The 25,728-nt window shown below is 36.7% G+C and overlaps 1 protein-coding gene across 3 annotated transcripts in view; it reads left to right on the top strand.

The window, feature by feature from the left end:
* Positions 1 to 25,327, top strand: part of Far1 (fatty acyl-CoA reductase 1) — a 63,530-nt gene extending 38,203 nt beyond the window's left edge. For 2 of the 3 annotated variants that reach the window (XM_085841390.1, XM_085841391.1), the window contains exons 10-13: positions 1,455 to 1,626; positions 9,296 to 9,425; positions 20,252 to 20,379; positions 21,922 to 25,327. In XM_085841390.1, coding sequence (XP_085697516.1) covers positions 1,455 to 1,626; positions 9,296 to 9,425; positions 20,252 to 20,379; positions 21,922 to 22,084 — 593 coding nt within the window. In that variant the 3' untranslated portion in view covers positions 22,085 to 25,327. Of the gene's footprint in view, positions 1 to 1,454; positions 1,627 to 1,931; positions 2,104 to 9,295; positions 9,426 to 20,251; positions 20,380 to 21,921 lie in introns of all 3 variants that reach the window. The other variant, XM_085841389.1, reaches the window with a different exon arrangement.
* Positions 25,328 to 25,728: the final 401 nt, after the last annotated feature.

Here is a 25,728-nt window from a genome sequence, read left to right as displayed (position 1 = left end):
GAATGTGTTCAGTGACCTTGTCAGGCCCTAGTTGTTCTCTTGTTATCTGCAGCACCCTCGTAGACTTATCTGTAGCTTGGGGGCAGTTTTTTCCCTAATTAATGAGCACACTCAGGCCTGACATTACCAGTCTATAGTTAATATTATTTGCACCTGTAAGAGTAGGTGTACCAGTTGGTCCCTAGAAGTAACAGTGAAGGAGTTAGGAAGTAAGAGACATTTGGCCGGTATGTTCTTCTAAAGTCAAAGATCCATAGCAGATAGTACATTTGTTAGCTAGCTCTAAAATAGGGCTAGTATAACTTGAAGCATGCTCATTTTAAATTATTAAGTGAGTCAAATATGAATGTACTTATGGCATTGCTTTTTACAATAGATCATTTTATTTGTAGTTGAAATTTTGCTATCTTTACAGAGTAATTTGTTTTTAAAGTAGATTGGTGCTGGGAATCAGCCTGCCCCTTTCCTCACTCACCCACTAGGTCTTGTGCATGCTAGCTAGGCACACACTGTACTGCTACATTTCTAGCCCTTGTTCTGCCTTGTCAGTTTTTTGAGATAAAGTCTCACTAAGTAGCTCAGATTGGCCTGGAACTTGCAGTATAGCCCAGGCTGGCTTCAAACTATCTATCCTGCCTTAGCCTCCCAAGTGCTGGAATTACAGGCATACACCACCACACCTAGCTACCTTAACATAATCTTATGTGACATTATCCTAGGGTTTTTCTGTGGCATTTGTATTTAAATTTAAAGATTGACTGTTGAAGTAAGTAAGAAAAAAAACTGTAGAGTGATTTTCACAGTATTTTAAGTCACGGTCCTTCAGGGATATTGAAGTGTCGTAAGTGAGTGAGGTTTTTATAACTTTTGTGCTGTACAGTTTTGTGAAAAATCAAATTCAACATTCTTCATTGGTGAATGCCTAAGTATACATTTCCATTAAAGTATTAAAATAGAAGATACCAAGTTTGTGTTGATGTTGAGTAATGTAAATAAGCTACAGCAGAAGTTAATTTTGGGTTGTTTCAAGCTTGTCTGATGTATGTTGACTTGAGTAACTAAATCATTCATAAACAGAGAATGATGATTTTCCTTTTCTTTTTAAGTAAGTACAGTATAAGAATCTGGAAAGAGGAACAGAAAGAAAGAAGCTATCGTGAGAGGTGAAATATAGAGAGTGACATTATAAACTGACCTAGGTAAAACATTAAGATTTTCAGAGTGAATTTTAGTAAAAATTCATTCATTTAATTAAAATACTGGAAGTATTTTAGCTCCTTGGACCCAGCAGTTTAATACAATCTTCTCTTAGCTGTGGAGAGTAGAAAAGCTTGTTTTTTTAAATGAATGAACTCTGCCTCTGGTAAAATATTTTGCATTGTACAAACATTTTTTTTTTCAAAACTTCATTACATGGTTATTATCAAAGCTGTTACACAACTTCTCTTCCTCAGAGTACCATGTAATTTCCACTTTCAAGAGGAATCCTCTCGAACAGGCCTTCAGACGGCCCAATGTAAATCTAACCTCCAATCACCTTTTATATCATTACTGGATTGCTGTAAGCCATAAGGCCCCAGCATTCCTGTATGATATCTACCTCAGGATGACTGGAAGAAGCCCAAGGTAATGGTGACTAGCTCTGTCTTTTCTGTTCCTCTGACTGTTAAACAACCCATGCTTAACACTGAAATGCGCATTAACTCTGTATCTGTCCGTGCTTATGATAAGGCTTAAGGGCCTTTTGTGAATGAGAAGACTGTTGAAAAAGACAATGTCAGAAAAGCAAAGGTAGTGTTGTAAGTCATATTATTTATTCTAAAGTTTGGATAATAAACTACTGTCATATATGGAATTCTAGGTCTAACTTTACGTGCTTTTCTGAATAACAAATAATATTTAAAATGCTTTAACACTTATTTTTCCTGCAGGAGATTATCTAAATCATTCCTTCAAGATGAATCCTTTAAACCAAGTATTCAGGCACCCCTATGTTAAATTCTATTCCAACAACCTAATGCTTCATTATTGGAAGGGTGTCAAACATACAGTACCTGCATTATTGCTCGATCTTGCTCTCAGGTTGACAGGTCAGAAACCGTGGTAAGAAGAATAGCAGTATTACACTGTGTATTGGTAAGGTGGTGGAAGCTTGCTGGAGAGACACCATGTCGCTAGCATGAGCTTACTTTTAGAATTACTAACCCGATGAAGTGCAATCACAATCAAGATACCAGGACATTTCCTAGAAATTGGAGATGTTTGGAGGCCAAGAATGGACCTCATCGTATTGGGTCATTGATTCTCCAAAATCTCTTTATAATAGCAAATGTCCTACTTCAGGATTGTCATTGTTATTATAAGCTGAAATAGAATCTCTTTCCTCTCTTCCTTAATAATCTAGGGGTGAGTTTTTATGGGGGAGTCAGAGTAAAATATTTTGCTTTAAAGTAGATGGTTTAGTTTTATATGGAAAATATAGGATGCTTCTAGAAAATTACTTGAAATATTTTAGCTACTTATTCAGCTTATAATATGGTAATTACAGTTTTTGACTAATGTTCTAGTTTTTAAAAGTTTAAACACAGAAAACTTGCTATTTTCATATAGTTGTAATATCCTTTCTTTCTTTTCTTTTTTCCATTGAAACCCTACAAAGTTTTCCTGTCTTAATCACATAGTTAGTGAAATGTACTACAAAATGTTTATTTTAAAACTATATTAGTATCTTTGATTGGCAAGTTCAGGATTTGAGTATGTATTTTCAAAGAAGATGATTCCAGGACCTCCATCACTGCTGAAAAAATAAAAGTTAGGTAACCATAGAGGCTTTCAGTATATTGAGTAGTTTAGGATGTTTCTAACTATACATTCACTATTGAAATAAGGGGGAGTATTGAATAGAACAACTTACAGAACAAACATTTCAGATTTTCTAGAATGATTTGCAAAAGTAGTTTTGCTATGTTGGTGCTTTTTCATGGCTAAAAATCAGATGAAATTAATGATTTGCTAATGCATATTTATATTAGTATAGTTGCTATAATTAGGGCAGAAAAGGCAAAACTGGTTCCAAAACATAAAATAGATTATACACCTTATAGTACCTTACAAAGAGAATGGGTTAATTCCTATTAATTAAAAATTAATTCATTTTATTCTTTGAGATTTTTGTACAGTAATTGATATATTTTGATCATATTTTGATCACCCCAACTCTTTCTATACCACCTTCATATTTTTGAGGGGGAGGAGTATTGGTTTTTATGAGACAGTGTTTCTCTGTGTAACAATCCTGGCTGTTCTGAAATTCACTTTATAGACCAGGTTGGCATTGAACTCAGAGATTTGCCTGCCTCTGCTTCCCAAGTTCTGGGATTAAAGGCGTGTGTCACGGCCACCTGGCTTATATTATGTTAAGTAACCCGTTGAGTACCCATTTATGTTGTGTCCTTATAGCATTGGTGTAGGGCATTCCACTGAAATACGTTGGACCATGCCTGTGGAAAACTGACTCTCCCTTCACTGACAACTGTCAACTGTCAATTGAACTTTTTAGCTAGGGTTGGAGACACATGAGACCCTACCCCTCCATTTTGGATGTTAACTGTCTTTATCTTGTTCAGATCTAGTGAAGGCAACCACAGCTGACAGTTCAGTAAACTTAAAAATATTTATAATAAAAAGAAAAAAAAACCATAGTTACTAAGAGTATAGAAATGATACTGCTGGAGCTAAAAGAACTGAAGTCTGATGGGAGGATGGAGTATTCCATCAGCCAGGACCAGGTATTATTGTCTGTCTCATCAGGATTGCTTTTTTGTAGGATCTTTTTAAGGGCAACCTAGGGGTTGCCTCTAAGAATTAACTTTTGCATAGCAGCTAAAGTGGTTGAACAAGTAAAGTGGAAGCTAGAAAATCCTGCATTATCATTTTTGCCTTGTTTGTTCTTTGAGATAGGCTCTCATGTAGCCCAGGCTGGTCTCAGATTGAGAGCCAGAATCATAAGCAAATGCCATCATGTCTGGCTTACCTCTTTTTTATTTTATTTTATTTTTTTTAGTTGCAAGCAAATCACAAATCCTCTTAGATGTAAGGAAAGTGGGTGTTCTGGAGAGGACTCAGATCCTGAAAATGAGGAAGTGAGAAGAATGGCTTTCAGCCATTTTTGGAAAGTACAGTCTGCAACAGTTAACCTTCTGGCCCAGAGAATTCACATTCTTCTGCCTGAACAATGCAGTTAATTTTTTTCTTCTACAAACCCCTATGGTATCAGCTGGATGTCAGGGTTTTACCACTTAAACCTGATCCAGTCACAGAAATGGTTGTTTATTGCAGATGATACTCCTCATATGAAAGAAAACTTATGAAACAAAACAAGTTAGCAGCTGCCCATATGTTCTACATATACTGAGAGAAGCATAAGACAGTGTATTAAACATGAGAAAAATGGAAGGCACCCAGCAGACACTGTTCTATACAGTTTCAATTGAAGTCCAGGTATATGTTGACAGATGGGTCACTCCTACTCCTGAGTATTCTCCAACCTCCCCCCCCCCTCCCAACGTTAAAAAAGGGTCCATGTAAGACTGAACAGATTACTAATTCTACTTCCTGCCCATAAACAGTTAGACTCCAGGAAAGGGGTCAGAAAACCTTTCTTTTTTTTTTTTTTTAAAAAGACTTATTTATTTATTATATGTAAGTACACTGTAGCTGTCTTCAGACACTCCAGGAGAGGGCACCAGATCTCGTTACAGATGGTTGTGAGCCACCATGTGGTTGCTGGGATTTGAACTCTGGACCTTCGGAAGAGCAGTCGGGTGCTCTTACCCACTGAGCCATCTTACCAGCCCCCCAGAAAACCTTTCTTATAAAGGGCCATGTTGTAAACATTTAGACCTTGTAAGCACATAGTTCTGTTGTTACCTCTTTGCCTTGGTGTTAAAGAAAGAAAGCAGTCAGACAGTTTATAAATAATGAACATGATTGCTTCAATAAAACTTTATTCACAAGATAGTAATAGAGTGTACTGGCTGTGTGGGCTTTTGTTTGCTGACTTATGTTACAGAGACATTTTTATTGGTATACTTTCCCTTTTTATTTAAATTTGTGTGACTTTTAAAAAGTTTCCACTGTGTATTCTAAAGATAATCCGAAGAGATGGACTCAGATCAGATAGATCAGAGCCTATTCACAAATCTCTTTGAGACAAGCCTTTAGGTCTCATCAGGATGCTGTGGAGCAGTACCTATAGATATTAAATATTTTCTCCTTAAAGCCTGTCATCCAACAGTAGAAAATGTGATATGTCTCTTTACACTCTGAAGACGTTTTTCTCATTTGTTTTATTTGTTTCTGTCTTTCTGTCTGAAAGGTACCACAATGTAGTCTTAAAGAATTTTATATCTTTATCTTTTATCTCTACCCTGAATTTGATTTATGCTCAGAAACTATCTTTTCCCCTTTTGTTTTTAGTTATTAAATAATTGATGTGATACAACCTAAAATTTCTGAATTCCAGATATAAAAATTACACTTTTTGAACATTTGATCTGTTACTTACAATTCACAGACTTGTTAATAGCCTGACAGTAGATTAGCATCTGTCTTCTCCTGTCTTGTCAAGTCTCTTGCTACTTTTTACTTTCCTAAGGGATTACCTCCTGTCTTAAGTTCTTAGCAAACTAGTTAACTGTTACTTGCAAGGGTGCCATCACTGGAGTGGTCCAGTCAGCTTTCAGTGTAAAAATCTAGGGAATTTCTAGCTTTCCTATACGTATGTTTCTCCCAGCTTACTGTGTGCAGCAGTTCCTTTGCAGTAAAATATGTTGCATGCTTTTCAGCTCCCAAGGCAATATGTGTTCCCTCTGCCTAGCACTGTTCTGCCATTATAAGCCTATAGTTTGGTACTTGCATATTAGCCATACTAGCTTATGTATGTGAGTGAGAGAGATACACTACAGTAAGAAATTACTTTTTAAATAATTCCTGAGTAGCCTTCTATATTTTGTCCAAATTTCATTCAGATAGTTCACTTTCTAAGATCAGCTTTGTCTTCATTCAAGAAATCTTGACTAGATTAAATTTTAGGAAAACAGGTCTAGTTTTGATTATCTTCCGTGTTGCATAGCTTCAAGTTCCGTCAAGCTTCCTGTGACTTTCTTTTCATGGCCCTTTCAGATTTCAGTAAATGAACTCAAAGGCCATAATAGAGTCTTCTACTTAATTCTAAAATGCCACAAACTTTAGAATCTTTATTATTGCCAGTTCTTCCCAGTACTAAGATATATTATTCTGTTGCACGACAAGTCATCACATCCATAATTCCTTAAAGAAAGTTATTTTTTTTAATGTGTCACAGTGTCTGTAAGTAAGGAATTCTAGAAAGATTGGTGTGAATGACTTTGGCTAAAGGTCTTTAAGCTTAGTCAAATGGACCTGAACACTAGAGAGAGTTGTTAAGGGAGAGTAAGGGTGCGTAGTAGCTAGGCAGCTTTCTCTCTTCATGTAGAGTTAGACTCTCCATGTGTTGTCTGCACATGGTCTGGTTTGAGCTTCCTTGCAGCATGAAAACCTCAGGGGTCATTGAGCAGCATGCAGAGTGACTGAAGTCTTCAAGGGTGAGTATGATAATGAGCAAGGCAGAGGACTCTTAGTACCTTTCTTTTCCAGCCTGTGAAGTCACCACCTCATTCTAATGCTTAACAGATATTTCCCCTTGTGGTGGGACGTTAGTCTAGGTAACAGTGTACCTTACAGGATGGGTGATAATAGTCTTACCTGTATCAGAGCAGGAATAACCTGAGACCTCTATAAGTGTATAAAATAAAAGCAACAAGGAGTAGGGTATGGTGCTGCAGACTGTACTTTGCACACTCAGGAAGCTGAAGCAGAAGGATTTCCACACATTTGAGGCCAGCCTGGGCAACATAGTTCCAGGTCAGCATAGAATAATTAAAACCCTTGTCTCACAAAAACAGAAGTAAATAAAAGCATCAAGAGATACAAAAGTTTACTTAGGCAATGTATACATGTTAACTTATATCTCAGTTTATTCTTTGGATGTTTACTTAGTCAAGAGTAAGTAAATATTACAACTTATATAACCCTGATAAAATACTTCATTCTACATTAAACTAATGTAATTCATGGTATCCAGTTTACTCATTTACATGATTTTGAGTGTAAGCTAGATAAAAATCTGACTTGCTGTATATTTTGAAATAATTATAAGTTCTATTATGAATTTTTGCTTTTTATAAAGAGACCAGAGTACATATCTAGAATCATCATTAAATTTTCACTTAACATTACATCATTGCTACTTAACATTACATCATTGCTACAAACGGCATCTTTTGAAAAGTTGCTTCATGTTTTTTTTGTTGTTGTTGTTTAGTTTAGCATCTCTGAACCTGACATTTTTCATCCATACAATTCTCAGCTTGAGGACATTTGACAATATTTGGAGTTCATCATTACAAAGGGGAAGGGTGTGCTAAGGTCATGGATGCTGCCAAGTATCTTAGTACATAGATTATTTGTGATAGCTAAGGTTGAGAAACCCTAGATTAGATAATTATTACCATCTGGCCTTGCTGTTAACTGTGAGTATACTTTAGAAGTTATTGTAGTAAAGGATAAATACATCCTCAGCAGGTAGATGACAGTGTAGTCACAAGCATTCACTCTGGCCTGTTGAGCCGGAGTGATGGTGCAGTTTTAAGTGTACTTTGGTTTCCTGGTAATATTGTCTTAATTTCTCATGTATATGAATTTTCAAATCTTCCACCCCCTTCCCTCTCCTTTTTTGGAGACAGGATTGAATTGTAAACCATGCTTACTCCACATTCATGGCAGTTCTTTGGCTCACCCTCCCAAGTGTATGATTATAAGCATGTGTGAGCTATCATGCCGGGGCCCTCTCTCTTTTTTTTTTTTAATAAATTTTTTTGATGAATCAAGGGTTGATTTTTAGGGCACCTGTATCACTTGAATGAATTTACACATGAAAATAGGCAAAACCTGACATTTAAGGAATCAGGGAGAAAAATGTTTCAGGAGACTACCAATTGGAAAAACAATGTGAACTATGTATATTTGGGATGAAATTAATGTATATTATTCTACCTGTGATACTGTATTGATTGTTACAGATTTGTTACATCTGTAAAGATATTTTTATAGAAAAGTCTTGTTTATTAAAGCAACTTTCCCCAATCTATATGGTTTATTTCTAGATAATAGCTTTGGGTATTGGATAATTCTTTTCATGTTTAATGGAGGATTTATTTTGGAATTCTTTAGTGAATGAAAGTTTTTCTTTACATTGTCTGTACTGCCTCATTTTCTTTAAGTATTTGGGTTTGGAGGTTTCTTTATAAATGTATTGAATGTGTTACCATTGTTTCTTGGCTAATGATGCTGCTTTTATGCTTCATTATTTTTCATATTCTGCTTTTCTCCCATGTCCCCATTTGTAAAGCTCTTAGTTTGGGGTATTTCTAAATTTCATATACTTTAAGCTAATTCTTGTGGGAATGTAAATGGAATTCTTATATTTCTTGATTGCTTTTCTAGTGCTTGGGTTAGTGCTTTGATATCAATGACTTGTAGCAAGTGATAATAAATAAAATTTCAGATAAGATTAAGGTTCCTTGCCCTTAAAAAGAAACAAAGAAGTATTATACTGTTTTGTTTCTCTAAGGAAGAACATAGGTGGTAAGGCCTGAGGAGAAGAATATTTTTCTGAAAATCCTCAGTATTAGTCATTGATTTCACAGCACATCCAGATAATCAGGAGTGGTGCCAATCACTGTTGAAGAGAAAGTTCTTGTATTTTCTTAATAGCGTTGACTAAATGGCAAAAGAATATTTCTGTATATCTGCCTCAGTGATGCTGGAGCACTGGGATTAGAACATAGTTGTAGGATCCTTGTTATGGATTCTCATAAGTTCAGGGAAGCTAAAGGAAGGCTAAACTGAATCCTTTTGTGTAGTGTGATATATAGAAAATTTGAATTTAAACTTTAGTGTTGCATATCATTTGAGAATTCTGTATCAGCAGAACTTTATGCAGGCAATATTAAATTTTAAATTCCCTTTGCTGCTGCTTTTAATTTGTTTTTCCATTTTAGAATTATAAATTATTCTCCCAAGATGCAGAAATATTCTGATTCTTTGCTGAACTTACTGAATTATAGTTGGGAGTACGTGGTTGGGACCTGTGTGGTAATGGGATTTTACACATTCTATATACTATATGAATTTCTTGATTTTTCTTGAAACACAGGATGATGAAAACAATCACTCGTCTTCACAAAGCCATGGTATTCCTTGAGTATTTTACAAGTAACTCTTGGGTTTGGAATACTGATAATGTCAATATGTTAATGAACCAACTAAACCCTGAAGATAAAAAGGCAAGTATTTTCTATTTTGGGGTTAGAAAATGACCAGTAGGCATCCTGAAACCTAGCCGTTTCTAATAACTATCACATAGGGAAGGCATTGATCTCATACTTCCTCAGTGTGTAATGTTAATATTTACAAGGAGGTAAAATTTGCTTTGTCTTAAAACTGATAAAGAGTATTTGAGAGTAACAAAGGCTTTCAGATTAAGTCGTTAGTCCTTCCTGTAAGATTGAGTTGAAAGAGAACTTTAACATCTTTGTGAGTTTTATGTAAAGAATACCTTGTTTTCTCTAAATGGAGGGTGGGGGTCTCACTAAGAGGAAGTGGACTCCAATTGCTTTTTTATATTGTATGCGCTTTGTCATTTCATTTTGCTTATTTGAAAGTTAAACTGTGTTCCTTCTGAAGTTAACTCAGATTTTGTTTTGTTTTGTTTTGTTTTTGTTTTGTGAGACACTGTCTCTCTATAGCTATTGTGATACTCACTTTGTAGTCCTGGCTGGCCTCAAGCTCCCAAAGATCCACCTGCCTCTGCCTCCTGACTGTTGGATTACAGGCCTGTGCTACTATGACCCAGCTACCGCATATATTTTAGCATATTTATCTATCTTAAGTTAAACGTATTTAATTATTTTCCTTTAGGGGATAGAAGTACTATGGGTTGAACCTAGAGCCTTATTCTCTGTAGTTTCCTCCTTAAGGTAGTTACGGTTTTGCTATGCTAATGTCTTGAGTCCTCCTGGCATGTGGGAGTTTACCTCTAACTGGTTCTCCAGGTCAAGCCCCACAATTAAAAGATATTTGCTCCATCTACTTTCATTCTTGGAGCTTCTCTTTATTATCATTTTTTTTTCTGTCTGACATGTATTTAGAATACCAGAGTATGGCTAAATTAGGAGATTGATCGTAGTGAGCTTTCAGCTTTTGATTGTTAGTCTTTAGTTCACCCTAGGGTTTTCGTTTTGTTTTGTTTTTAACACTAGTGCAGCATAATAATTAAGGATTATTTTATGTTCTGTCAGTTTTGTTGCAGTTGAAAAGTCAGTTATTTGTTTTTCTGGCTCTTTTCTAGGTTTTCCACATTTGGTTTTCTGAAACTTTAGGCTTTCTATACCTTTAGATGGGTGTTTTTCAGCAATTTGGGAATTTCTTAAGCATTTGTTTCTTCAAATGTTGCTACTTCTCTACCTTCTCACAGAATTGTTGTACAGTAGACCATTGTGTCCTTAGGTCAATAACTGCAATTAAATACTTTGCTTTTGGACTAAAGTGTAAATAATTTAAATTTTTCAACAGAAAGTCAGCTGGGTAGATAAGAGGTTTCAATCTAAATGTTTTATTTTACTTAGTGTGTGAGTGTGTATGTGTATTTGTGTCTTGATATCAGTATCTATTTTCTACTACAATGCTTATATAGAAACAGTGGTGTCAGTATTCATTGCATCATAGGCTAAGAAGATGAACAATTTACAGAAAATGGTTTGTGACTATTTGTAAGAATGAAAGTCAAAAGTAGACTGAATTGTATTTGTTATTTACCAGATTTTTAAACGTGCAGGCTTTGACAGCATACTCTAGTAGGCCTTGGCCAAATTCATTTATTACTAGTAGTAGTATGTTGTTTGCCTGTCTTCAACTTTGTGTTCAGCTAGCTTGCATTCTTATCTTTTAGTCATGTTTCTTATAAACAGCAGAGTTGTTATAGTTGTTGTTACAGTCTGTTAGTTATTGACCCATTTTGGAGAATGTAATCTGTACTATAACCTGTAATTTTGTTGGAGTTACATGTTGTTGTACTAAAACAGACACTTGCAAGGGGGTGAGCTACATCCCAACCTCGATTTTAGGTTTAAGTTTTAGTGCTTCACTTTGTTGCACCTAGCTTAATTTTAATTATCTTTTCTGTTCTCTTTTTTTCCCTGGTTTTTAGTTTCTTAGACACAGTCAAAGTAAGACACAAGCTGGCCTTAAACTTTAACTTAAACTTCCTACCTTCTTAAATGCCGAGATTGTAGGCATGCTTTATACACCTGACCCTTTAGGTTGTTTGTTGTTTTTCACAATTTTATTTTCTCACTTCCTTTAGTTTTATCAAAATGCATTCTTTAACAATTGTTTTATTTTAGTACCTTACTTTAGAAAATACAGGTATTGGGTATAATATTCAAGACAGGATTTCCCTGGAACTCTCTGTAAACCAGGTTGACCTTGAACTCTCAGAGATCCACTTGCCTCTGTCTCTTGGGTGTTGGGGTGAAAGGCATAAGCCGCCACCACAGTATCTTTTCTTAAGCTTAACATAAATGGATACTGTGACCTTTTTTTGGATAGAGAATAAACAATGCCTCTATTTTGCTGTAACAGGTCATTTGTTATTAGTTTTTATTATTATTTATTTATTTGTTATTTATTAGTCATTATTAGTTTGTTATTAGACCATTTTATGCTGGTGTAGGAGAATAACAAATAGGTAATTTTTAATTAATAGAAGTTAGTTCACAGTTCTGGCTGCTAAGCAGGGACTGACATCTGATAAATGCCTCCTCCTCCTTCATTTCATGGTAAAAGAGCAAGAGAGAATAGGAGATTGAACTTACAACCTTATCTCCTTTAATTGTCATTGATTCATTCGTGAGGGTTGTCTACCCTTACGATGTAGCCACCTCCTGTTAGTCCTCCCCTTTCAAAACTTCTGTTAAAGATTAAACTCCACCATGTATTTTGAAAGGAACACAAGTAAATTTAGTGCAGTCTATGCAATACATACTCATATAATTAGTCAGGATCATCACCTTTCTGCTGCCTTGATTTTCTTCCACCTGCAGGTGGACAGTCTAGAATCTGGAGTCATTCTACTTCCATCCTAAAGAATACTGTTTAGTGTGATTCTTCATTGTGGATGATACATAATCACTCCAGTTTTTATTCTTCTGGAAATATCTTTATTTCATCTTAATTTTTCAAATATCTTTACATTGGTGTGGATTGTTACATTAGTTAAATCTGTTACATTAGTTAAATCTGTTGTACACTTGGAAAACATGGTCTTTTGGGTTCTACTGTATCTGTTGAAAGTAGTTAATGGTCTGGTAGTTATTTTGTAGGTAATCTATCTGGACTTCTTTCTGACTTATTCTTAGATGCCTGAATGTGTATGTATATATGGTAGGAATGGTATTTAAATTTGTGTTTGGTGTTTCATCATTTTTGCAGGCAACATGCTCTTAGGTACTGTTTGGGCTCTTTTTTTCCTCTTGTGGAACTCTAGTCAGTTGGGTATGGCTCCTTTTTGAAATCAAGTCTGCATCTGTGTTGGTGCCATGACACTATCTTTTCATTTCAGTACTTATTTATAATATTTTCCTCCTCTAGAACTTATTTTTGGATGATGGTTTATAGTGAATAATTTACTTGTCATTTCACAAAAATATCTGACTGCCTGTTTGCTCAAGAGTACTGAACAGTTATAACCCTCTTACTTCTCCTCTTACTTTATAGAGTAGCATTTCTATAAAGTCTGCTTTTCTAGATTTATCTACACTTTTCATCAAATTACATAAGAGCTGTTACTAAAATCCTAAGCCAGAATTTATGCTAGGTTTTGCTTTTTATTATTTGTTTATGGAGTGTGGGGTGGGACAGGTTGAGACAGGGCCTCATTGTGTAGCATGTTGTCTTAGTCACTGTGAAGAGACCATTTAATCAGGTTCTTGCTTATACTCTCAAAGTCCATTGTCATCATGGCAAAGGCATGGTGTCGTGCAGGCAGGCTCTGAAATAGTTGCTGATTCTTAGGCAGAGAGGTAGAGAGCCTAGGCCTGGTATGAGCTTTTGAAACCTCAAAGGCCACCCCAGTGACTCTTTATCCAACAAAGCCACACTTACTAATCCTTTCAAAGAGTTACACTCCCTAGTGACTATTCAAATATATGAGACTCTGTGGGCGATTCATATTCTTTTTTTTTTTTCTTTTTTTTTAATTTTTAATATTTTTATTACATATTTTCCTCAGTTACATTTCCAATGCTATCCCAAAAGTCCCCCATAGCGCCCCCCACTTCCCTACCCACCCATTCCCATTCTTTTGGCCCTGGCATTCCCCTATATTGGGGCATATAAAGTTTGCAAGTCCAATGGGCCTCTCTTTCCAATGATGGCCGACTAGGCCATCTTTCGATACATATGCAGCTAGAGACAAGAGCTCCAGGGTTCTGGTTAGTACATCATGTTGTTCCGACAATAGGGTTGCAGATCCCTTTAGCTCCTTGGGTACTTTCTCTAGCGTCTCCATTGGGAGCCCTGTGATACATCCAATAGCTGACTGTGAACATCCACTCCTGTGTTTGCTAGGCCCCGGCATCGTCTCACAAGAGACAGCTATATTTGGGTCCTTTCAGCAAAATCTTGCTAGTGTATGCAATGGTGTCAGCGTTTAGAAGCTGCTTATGGGATGGATCCCTGGATACGGCAGTCTCTAAATGGTCCATCCTTTCATCACAGCTACGAACTTTGTCTCTGTAACTCCTTCCCTGGGTGTTTTGTTCCCAATTCTAAGAAGGGGCACAGTGTCCTCACTTTGGTCTTCATTCTTCTTGAGTTTCATGCATTTAGTAAATTGTATCTTATATCTTGGGTATCCTAAGTTTTGGGCTAATATCCACTTATCAGTGAATACATATTGTGTGAGTTCTTTTGTGATTGTGTTACCTCACTCAAGATGATGCCCTCCAGGTCCATCCATTTGGCTAGGAATTTCATAAATTCATTCTTTTTAATAGCTGAGTAGTACTCCATTGTGTAAATGTACCATAATTTCTGTATCCATTCCTCTGTTGAGAGACATCTGGGTTCTTTCCAGCTTCTGGCTATTATAAATAGGGCTGCTATGAACATAGTGGAGCATGTGTCCTTTTTACCGGTTGGGACATCTTCTGGATATATGCTCAGGAGAGGTATTGCTGGATCCTCCGGTAGTACTATGTCCAATTTTCTGAGGAACCGCCAGACTGATTTCCAGAGTGGTTGTACAAGCTTGCAATCCCACCAACAATGGAGGAGTGTTCCTCTTTCTCCACATCCTCGCCAGCATCTGCTGTCACCTGAATTTTTGAACTTAGCCATTCTGACTGGTGTGAGGTGGAATCTCAGGGTTGTTTTGAGTTGCATTTCCCTGATGATTAAGGATGTTGAACATTTTTTCAGGTGCTTCTCTGCCATTCGGTATTCCTCAGGTGAGAATTCTTTGTTCAGTTCTGAGCCCCATTTTTTAATGGGGTTATTTGACTTTCTGGAGTCCACCTTCTTGAGTTCTTTATATATATTGGATATTAGTCCCTTATCTGATTTAGGATAGGTGAAGATTCTTTCCCAATCTGTTGGTGGCTTTTTTGTCTTATTGATGGTGTCTTTTGCCTTGCAGAAGCTTTGCAGTTTCATGAGGTCCCACTTGTCAATTCTCGATCTTACAGCACAAGCCATTACTGTTCTATTCAAGAATTTTTCCCCTGTGCCCATATCTTCAAGGCTTTTCCCCACTTTCTCCTCTATAAGTTTCAGTGTCTCTGGTTTTATGTGAAGTTCCTTGATCCACTTAGACTTGACCTTAGTACAAGGAGATAGGAATGGATCGATTCGCATTCTTCTACATGTTAACAACCAGTTGTGCCAGCACCATTTGTTGAAAATGCTGTCTTTCTTCCACTGGATGTTTTTAGCTCCCTTGTCGAAGATCAAGTGACCGTAGGTGTGTGGGTTCATTTCTGGGTCTTCAGTTCTATTCCATTGGTCTATTTGTCTGTCACTATACCAGTACCATGCAGTTTTTATCACAATTTCTCTGTAGTAAAGCTTTAGGTCCGGCATGGTGATTCTACCAGAGGTTCTTTTATCCTTGAGAAGAGTTTTTGCTGTCCTAGGTTTTTTGTTATTCCAGATGAATTTGCAGATTGCACTTTCTAATTCGTTGAAGAATTGATTTGGAATTTTGATGGGGATGCATTGAATCTGTAGATTGCTTTTGGCAAGATAGCCATTTTTACAATGTTGATCCTGCCAATCCATGAGCATGGGAGATCTTTCCATCTTCTGAGATCTTCTATAATTTCTTTCTTCAGAGACTTGAAGTTTTTATTATACAGATCTTTCACTTCCTTAGTTAGAGTCACGCCAAGATATTTTATATTATTTGTGACTATTGAGAAGGGTGTTGTTTCCCTAATTTCTTTCTCAGCCTGTTTATTCTTTGTGTAGAGAAAGGCCATTGATTTGTTTGAGTTAATTTTATATCCAGCTACTTCACCGAAGCTGTTTATCAGGCTTAGGAGTTCTCTGGTGGAATTTTTAGGGTCACTTATATATACTATCATATCATCTGCAAAAAGTGATATTTTGACTTCATCTTTTCCAATTTGTATCCCTTTGATCTCCTTTTGTTGTCGAATTGCTCTGGCTAGGACTTCAAGTACAATGTTGAATAGGTATGGAGAAAGTGGACAGCCTTGTCTAGTCCTGGATTTTAGAGGGATTGCTTCAAGCTTCTGACCATTTACTTTGATGTTGGCTACTGGTTTGCTGTAGATTGCTTTTATCATGTTTAGGTATGGGCCTTGAATTCCTGATCTTTCCAAGACTTTTATCATGAATGGGTGTTGGATCTTGTCAAATGCTTTTTCCGTATCTAACGAGATGACCATGTGGTTTTTGTCTTTGAGTTTGTTTATATACTGGATTGCGTTGATGGATTTCCGTATATTGAACCATCCCTGCATCCCTGGGATGAAACCTACTTGGTCAGGATGGATGATTGTTTTGATGTGTTCTTGGATTTGGTTAGCAAGAACTTTATTGAGGATTTTTGCATCAATATTCATAAGGGATATTTGTCTGAAGTTTTCTATCTTTGTTGGGTCTTTTTGTGGTTTAGGTATCAGAGTAATTGTGGCTTCATAGAATGAGTTGGGTAGAGTACCTTCTGTTTCTATTTTGTGGAATAGTTTGTGAAGAACTGGGATTAGATCTTCTTTGAAGGTCTGATAGAACTCTGCACTAAACCCATCTGGTTCTGGGCTTTTTTTAGTTGGGAGACTATTAATGACTGCTTCTATTTCTTTGGGGGATATAGGGCTGTTTAGATCATTAACCTGATCTTGATTCAACTTTGGTACCTGGTATCTGTCTAGGAACTTCTCCATTTCATCCAGGTTCTCCAGTTTTGTTGAGTATAGCCTTTGGTAGAAGGATCTGATGGTGTTTTGGATGTCTTCAGGATCTGTTGTTATGTCTCCTTTTTCATTTCTGATTTTGTTAATTTGGATGCTTTCCCTGTGTCCTCTAGTGAGTCTGGCTAAGGGTTTATCTATCTTGTTGATTTTCTCAAAGAACCAGCTCCTTGATTGGTTGATTCTTTGAATAGTTCTTCTTGTTTCCACTTGGTTGATTTCGCCCCTGAGTTTGATTATTTCCTGCCGTCTACTCCTCTTGGGTGAATTTGCTTCCTTTTGTTCTAGTGCTTTTAGGTATGTTGTCAAGCTGCTAATGTGTGCTCTCTCTAGTTTCCTTTTGGAGGCACTCAGAGCTATGAGTTTTCCTCTTAGAAATGCTTTCATTGGGTCCCATAAGTTTGGGTATGTTGTGGCTTCATTTTCATTGAACTCTAAAAAGTCCTTAATTTCTTTCTTTATTCCTTCCTTGACCAAGGTATCATTGAGAAGAGTGTTGTTCAGTTTCCACGTGAAGGTTGGCTTTCTATTATTTATTTTGTTATTGAAGATCAGCCTTAGTCCATGGTGATCTGATAGGATGCATGGGACAATTTCAATATTTTTGTATCTGTTGAGGCCTGTTTTGTGACCAATTATGTGGTCAATTTTGGAGAAGGTACCATGAGATGCTGAGAAGAAGGTATATCCTTTTGTTTTAGGATAGAATGTTCTGTAGATATCTGCCAGATACATTTGATTCATAATTTCTGTTAGTTTCACTGTGTCCCTGTTTAGTTTCTGTTTCCATGATCTGTCCATTGGTGAAAGTGGTGTGTTGAAGTCTCCCAGTATTATTGTATGAGGTGCAATGTGTGCTTTGAGATTTACTAAAGTTTCTTTAATGAATGTGGCTGCCTTTGTATTTGGAGCATAGATATTCAGGATTGATAGTTCCTCTTGGAGGATTTTACCTTTGATGAGTATGAAGTGTCCCTCCCTGTCTTTTTTAATGACTTTGGGTTGGAAGTCAATCTTATCAGATATTAGAATGGCTACTCCAGCTTGTTTCTTCATACCATTTGCTTGGAAAATTGTTTTCCAGCCTTTCATTCTGAGGTAGTGTCTATCTTTTTCTCTGAGATGAGTTTCCTGTAAGCAGCAAAATGTTGGGTCTTGTTTGTGTAGCCAGTTTGTTAGTCTATGTCTTTTTATCGGGGAGTTGAGTCCATTGATATTAAGAGATATTAAGGAAAAGTAATTGTTGTTTCCTGTTATTTTTGTTGTTAAAGTTGGCATTCTGTTCTTGTGGCTGTCTTCTTTTAGGTTTGTTGAGGGATTACCTTCTTGTTGTTTCTAGGGCGTGGTTCCTGTCCTTGTATTGTTTTTTTTTCTGTTATTATCCTTTGAAGGGCTGGATTCGTGGAGAGATAATGTGTGAATTTAGTTTTGTTGTGGAATACTTTGGTTTCTCCATCTATGTTAATTGAGAGTTTGGCTGGGTATAGTAGCCTGGGCTGGAGTTTGTGTTCTTTTAGTGTCTGTATAACATCCGTCCAGGATCTTCTGGCTTTCATAGTCTCTGGTGTGAAATCTGGTGTAATTCTGATAGGCCTGCCTTTATATGTTACTTGACCTTTCTCCCTTACTGCTTTTAATGTTCTATCTTTATTTAGTGCATTTGTTGTTCTGATTATTATGTGTCAGGAGGAATTTCTTTTCTGGTCCAGTCTATTTGGAGTTCTGTAGGCTTCTTGTATGTTCATGGGCATCTCTTTCTTTAGATTTGGGAAGTTTTCTTCTATAATTTTGTTGAAGATGTTTGCTGGTCCTTTGAGTTGAAAATCTTCATTCTCATCCACTCCTATTATCCGTAGGTTTGGTCTTCTCATTGTGTCCTGTATTTCTTGGATGTTTTGAGTTAGGATCTTTTTGCATTTTACATTTTCCTTGATTGTTGTGCCGATGTTCTCTATGGAATCTTCTGCACCTGAGATTCTCTCTTCCATCTCTTGTATTCTGTTGCTGATGCTGGTATCTATGGTTCCAGATTTCTTTCCTAGGGTTTCTATCTCCAGTGTTGCCTCATTTTGGGTTTTCTTTATTGTGTCTACTTCCCTTTTTAGGTCTAGTATGGTTTTGTTCAATTCCATCATGTGTTTGGATGTGTTTTCCTGTTTTTCTGTAAGGACTTCTACCCGTTTGATTATGTTATCCTGTTTTTCTTTAAGGATTTGTAACTCTTTAGCAGTGTTCTCCTGCAATTCTTTAAGGGATTTTGTGCTTCCTCTTTAATGTCTTCTACCTGTTTACCAGTGTTCCTTTGTATTTCTTTAAGTGTGTTATTAAAGTCCTTCTTGAAGTCGTCTACCATCATCATGAGATATGCTTTTAGATCCGTGTCTAGCTTTTCCGGTGTGTTGGGGTGCCCTGGACTGGGCGAAGTGGGAGTGCTGGGTTCTGATGATGGTGAGTGGTCTTGGTTTCTGTTAGTAAGATTATTATGTTTACCTTTCGCCATCTGGTAATCTCTGGGGTTAGTTGTTGTCGTTGTTACTGTTTAAAGATTGGAGCAGAAGCTGTTTTCCACTCACCAGAAGTCTTAGGATCCTGTGGCGGGTGTTGTGGGTAGCTGGCGAGTGTCAGCTGACCCTGCGCCCTAGCTACCCTGGCGCTTTTCTGACCGGAAGAGGCTTGTGGCCCTACTCAGGCCGGATTTCTGCCTCCCCAACCAAAGCAGTCTCAGGTCCCGCGTGATTGGACTGGAGCAGAAGCTGTGTTCCACTCACCAGCAGTCTCAAAATCCTGTGGCGGGGGTCCTGGGTAGCTGGTGGGTGTCAGCTGACCCTGGGCTCTAGCTACTCCGGTGCTGGTCCGGCCGGAAGAGGCCTGTGGTCCTACTCAGGCCGGTTTTCTGCTTCCCTAACTAATGCAGTCTCAGGTCCCGCGCGCAATTGGATTGGAGCAGAAGCTGTGTTCCACTCACCAGAAGTCTTAAGATCTTTTGGCGGGTGTTGTGGGTAGCTGGCGAGTGTCAGCCGTCCCTGTGCCCTAGCTACCCTGGCGCTTTTCTGACCGGAGAGGCTTGTGGCCCTACTGAGGCCGGATTTCTGCCTCCCCAACCAAAGCAGTCTCAGGTCCCGCGTGATTGGACTGGAGCAGAAGCTGTGTTCCACTCACCAGCAGTCTCAAAATCCTGTGGCGGGGGGTCGTGGGTAGCTGGCGGGTGTCAGCCGACCCTGTGCTCTAGCTACCCCGATGCTGGTCTGGCCGGAAGAGCGCGATTAGTATTCAAACCACCACATAGAGACTGCTTCAAACTGATGAGCCTCCTGCCTACTGTGTGCTCATATAATAGTGTGTGCCACCATGTTCTGCTTGATTTCTCTTGATGTAAATATTTTTCTCTAGGAGAATTAACCTTTATCCTACAGAAACTATATAAGAAGGGGAGGCTGCAGATGGAAAAAATTTGAAATGAATATCAGTTCATATGTAAGTAGTTAGGAGGAACATAGATAAGTTGACAGTAGAAAAGGTAATACTATATTGAAGTGTTTGTAATCTTTTCATTTGGGATTATAGTTCAGAAGAATAATTTTTGGCAAATTATAATAACTTTTTCTTTCTTACTATAGACCTTTAATATTGATGTACGGCAGTTACATTGGGCAGAATATATAGAAAACTACTGCATGGGGACTAAGAAGTACGTGTTGAATGAAGAGATGTCTGGCCTCCCTGCCGCTCGGAAGCATCTCAACAAGTAAGCACGCCAAGGCTTGATGAGCCTTTTCCTGATTTTTGAACTGTTACACGGTCGTCTTGGTAAAGGAGTGTTCTGAGTACAAATAATGTAGCATAATAAAAAATGCTTACCCTTGGGTTTGTAACAATGTGATATTTATCTAACTTAAGATTATTAAAAGACTGGAGAGATGGCTCAGTGGTTGAGAACACCGGCTGCTGTTCCAAAGTAAAGATTATTAAAACTTAATATCTTTATTAATGTATGTGTATTCCTGACTATGAACTTTGGGTAGAACTTAGTTTCAAAAATCACTATTTGCTTCTAATAAATTTCTATTGAAATAGTAAAAATGTTAGCAGAGAATGAAAATATCTTTTGAACCAGAAGTTACTTACATATTTTTTTAACATATAGCACAGAATAATGGTTCCCTAGTCTCTTAGTAGAAGTAGTTGTTGCTGATTTAAAACATAATAAACTCAGAAAATAGAGGAGTCAAGATTAGCTGTAGTCAGTCATTCAGAGATTTAGTTCTACTAAGGATTATCGATTTCTAAGATTCACACTTTTCACTTACCAAGGCCACAGCACTATGGAGCTGGCAAAATGCCAGATTTGATGATAAGGAAGCTGAGGTTTACAAGACTGTATCTTACTAATTGGAAAGGAAACTGAACATCAATGTTTTGACTGCTTATTTAAAGCCATAGTCTCTACTTCTACACTTTCATTGCTACGGTCCTGTCTTGAACTGCAATATTAAGTTCCTGGAATTTATAATATACCTATCTGAAGGGTTAAATTTCTTCAGGCAACCATCAAAAGCCATACAAAATGTTTAGAGATATGCACATTGTAGCATGCTTGCTGATCTCTGAGAGCAGACAGGTATTCTGTGAAGCTAATGCTGCATGATTCTTAGACGAGGACTTGTTAGTTGGCTCTTGAGTTTGGGGACTATTAGCTATTTGAGGCTCTTTTAGATTAGATAGACGCTCCAGAAAGTCAGCACATACAAGAGACTGTTTTACTTCATTTGTTTGCTTGCTTGCTTGCTCACTCTCTTCCTTCTTGCCTCCTTTTCTTCCTTTCCAGATTTCTCCCCACCCCTTTTTATTTCTGACAGAATCTCATTCTGTGGCCTAGTCTGACCTCAAACTCAGATCTTCCTGCCTAGATTCAGCCTCCAAAATGCTAGGATCACAGGAATGAGGCCAGGCTTGGCTTAACCTATAGTTTGATGATGTCTACCATAGGAATTTGTACACAGGATGCTCAGTTTAATTGATGCTTACTAAGTCTGTAGTCCAGGTACACTGACAAGACGTTGTTGTACTCCTTGTTGCTAGAGTAATGCATTGATGTGCTACTGTCCAGTTGTAGGCAGGTATGTTTGAAATGTGCTAACTTGAATTTAATAACTTTAGTTTAGTTTTTAAATATTGAAAGTTAAAAGATGGTGTAGAATTTTGATTAAATTTATAACTTAATTAGCTCCTATCCAAAAATAATTTTAATGTAGAAAGTACTTAGTGTGTCTTTTGGTTTGCTTTTCAGGTTGCGGAATATCCGTTATGGTTTTAATACAATCCTTGTGATACTTATCTGGCGCATTTTTATTGCAAGATCACAAATGGCAAGAAACATCTGGTATTTTGTGGTTAGTCTGTGTTACAAATTTCTGTCATACTTCCGAGCATCCAGCACTATGAGATACTGAAGACCAAGAATTTAGCATTAGAACATCTATGCATATGGTGATCTAAATGCACAAAATGTAAAATGTACTTAAGTCATCTCACCTTTTGTTAAGACATTAAACCATCTTAAATTGGAGCGTGGAGTAAATTATGGTCCATTTTATGTAACATTTTAATGTTTATGCTCAAAACCTAGTGAACACACTGTGGTATGCCAGCTCAGAACTGCAGTAGTCACTCAAATTATGATTCAACATTTTAATCCTTGGAATGCAAAGGGTAGGAAGGGGGCAGAAGTGGGGCTATGGGAGCATTGACCAGTATAACTGTGCAGTTCTGGAACATACTAATTAAAACATGCCTTAACATGCAGTCCTAATATTCAGTGCAATGGAAAATGTGCAGACAGAAGGCCTAGATAAATTAGTTAAGTATTTGATTTGATTTGATTCTTCAATATTGATTTCTTTTTTCTTTTTAATCCTTTGAGAGGTGGGGTTTAATTTTGCTAAGACCACAGCCATGTGTTTTTTTTCTTCCTGTAAGTTACAGGTCGTGTCAAACGCAAAGACTTGTTCTGATTTTCTTTCTGAATAAATGTGTGTTGCATATCATTTTTTATAAGTAATTAGTTGCTCTTATGATCAGAAGGCCAAATATTATTCTAAAGACACTAATAGATCTGAATGAATTTAAGATTCTGTATCAGTGTATACTCTGTGCATTTGAAGCAAAGTGAAAACATGCACGGTAAAGGAAACCACTTTTCTAGTCTGCATTTTGATCAAATGGAACTCTGGTGAGATGTGTTTTCATTTTGAAGAGGATTTCTTGAGACGTGATGAGAGGTGGGATTGGGGAAGGATTCACTATATTTATCCTCTCCTCCCTTATCAATTTTCCCACAGGACTTGCCCCATGTGAACATGCATTATTATGAAGGAATGTAGTTGCAGCTTTTAACATTAAGAAAATGTCCTCATGTGTTTGCCAACACATACTAATTTGACCTTGAAAGCTGAATTCCTTTAAAAATGAATAATGCATAAGTATGTGTATAAAATTAAATAAAGGATTTTACCATGTAAAGTAGCAAACTGTTGAATGAGTTTCAAGTCATCATTTCTTTGCATGTTGTTTTAGCTTTAGAAAGACATGCGCTATAGAAACAAGTAATAGCAAAAAATTGATGTATATTTATTGATTCAATTCCCTTTAAATCTTACTAGTTTGTTACTATTTTATCCATATTTTTTAATGGCTTGTTCAGCATAACACAGTTATAATTAAGCTGATCAAGTTGTACTACATTTAAATCATCAGCAGTGTATCTTGAAAGTGCTTAAAGGGTTAGTTCATAGTACAAGAAATTAAATGCAACTTTACATTTTAATTTTTTGTCAATTAAAATACAATGTAGAAGTTTATTTTACTATTGTGGAAACAAAATGTAAAGGAAACCAACTTTTTCCATACTGATGTATAATCTTGAGAAGGAAAAAAAAAGCTTCTCTGTTGAAGCCAGACTTTGTGTAGTAAAACTTTTAAACATTATTTTAAAAGGAATATGTATATAAATATCTGTGTATTCTTTGGAATGATTCTGAAGTCTCTGGTCTAGGACCATGCCTGTATAAGGTGTGAGAGACCATGATGGTGTGTGAGAATGGAATAAATGATGCCTTTGATATAAGGTGGCCCATATAATATACATTGAGTACTCCATGTCTCCAAATGGCTTTCCATGATGTAATGAAAACACACTAACCTTTTTATGATTTTTATACATCTGCCAAAATATACTGAGAATCTGATAAATTGTCTTTGGGTCTCTGAAAAGAATCAGGTGCGTTGTGGGCAGGTCTGTAAACTGAACCAGATATGTGTCTTCTGTTTTATTGCTCTTGTAATCTAATTTAAAGAACTGCTAACTAAGGCTGTGCTGAGGAGGTCAAATTAATTTTTGTTTAGAATTCTGTTGTCAAAAGAAAGGTAATGAATAAATGATGCTCATCCTGGAATTTATAATTTTGAAATTAGTATGGAGTAAAATGTGAGATCGTTGAGCTTTATCAACTATACTTTGGATTCAAGTCATATTTTAAGAGTTTGGAGATGTATACTGTTTGTAATTTGCTACAGTGTTTTTATTTCTGATTATATTTTTCATATAGATTATTCAATAGGGCAACTCTGTAAAATAAATTAATTTCATTCACCTCATTTGGCAAAACTGTATTCTGAACCATTTAGGGTTTTTCCCTTATCTTTCCTTCTCTGAACTCTGGCATACATATTTGTACACTGTAATGTCATTGTAACTGTTTAATTGCCTTGGCAATGCTAATGTATCGTAACACTTAGTTCAGAAAAGCATGACCGGGTCATATGTTGTTTGACTTAAGGGTAACATAGAATAAGTGTTTCTCCAGTCTGCCAGATAAAGCTTGGTAGTGGGAGGGGACTCTGACCTCTCCCTTTTGTTTGTCTATAGGAACTGATTGGGAAACTTTTGTTTTGTGTTTTTTTGTTTGTTTGTTTTAAGTGTAAACTGATACTCTTTTATAAGAAGTAAATAGAAACATTATTGGGTGCCTTTGTTTGTAAACCAAAAAGTAATAAATGAATCCCTATATTTCTATTATAGCATCTATTGTATTTTTACATTGTGGAAACCATCCATGAGTTAAAATGGCTACGATGGCAAAAGTAGTCCTTGAATCTTTTTTCTTTCTTAGGTGTCCTCATCTATTCTCATCATCTTTTTATTTATGTCTTGAGTTGTTCACACAGCACTTTAGGGGAAGCATATAGGCAGAATGAACATTTATTTAAAAGTATTTTTATATAGTGATTAATAATGAGACAGATTTTTTTTAATGTAAATAAAACCAGGAGACCACCAGCGTGTTCCAAGGGTGAATGACATTATGTTAGTTTATAGGTTCTTCACCAGAAATTGATCTGACTTCATTTAAAGGATTATTCATTTTCATAGAGACTGAGTGAAGCACTTGGAGGGGTTGCTGAGAGTGTCAGGATGGGGTTGGAGTGTAAATGGCTTTGTAAGCAGTCCTTTCTAGGCTGACTTCCAGCTCTGACGTGAAACCGTTTGCACTGACTTGCTCTGCTTTAAGAAAAACATTCTAACTGCATGAGAAGCTTAGAGAAAAGGGTATGTGCTGCGTAACTTACTACAAAAATGAGTTTATCAGTCTGTTTATATATGGAATATTTTCTTAATAAAGAAAATTTGAGCAACATTAAGTTTGATGTACTCCTTTGCAAATTGATGAGTCTAAAATGTATTTACTTAAAAAAGCTCCAAGTGGTCTAACAAGTTTAATACCTTTCCATTGGCTTGGACTCTGAGGAAGAAAGCTCTATTCATTCTGTGTGTATTTGCGCTGGGCTGAAAATCATGGACTGTTAGTCAAATTCATTAAAGTATATAAACATTCCTTTGAAATAGTCCTAATATCTTATGATAAATATGCTAATGACTTTGACATAGTAAAGTTGTATATGAATAAACCTTTTAGAAAAGGAGACATGCATGTTAACAGAAAAATAGTTTTATTTGAAGTAATTGTCCAGGGAGATGATGTATTTGGTTTGTCAGGATTTAGTTTGATATTAGTCTCCTGCTTCATGTCACATCTTT

Source organism: Mus caroli, unplaced genomic scaffold (genome assembly GCF_978045245.1).
Source record: "Mus caroli unplaced genomic scaffold, Mus_caroli_1 scaffold_8, whole genome shotgun sequence".
NCBI lineage: Eukaryota > Metazoa > Chordata > Mammalia > Rodentia > Muridae > Mus > Mus caroli.
The sequence above is the reverse complement of the archived record's forward strand: the minus strand, read 5'-3'. Positions and strand labels throughout refer to the sequence as shown.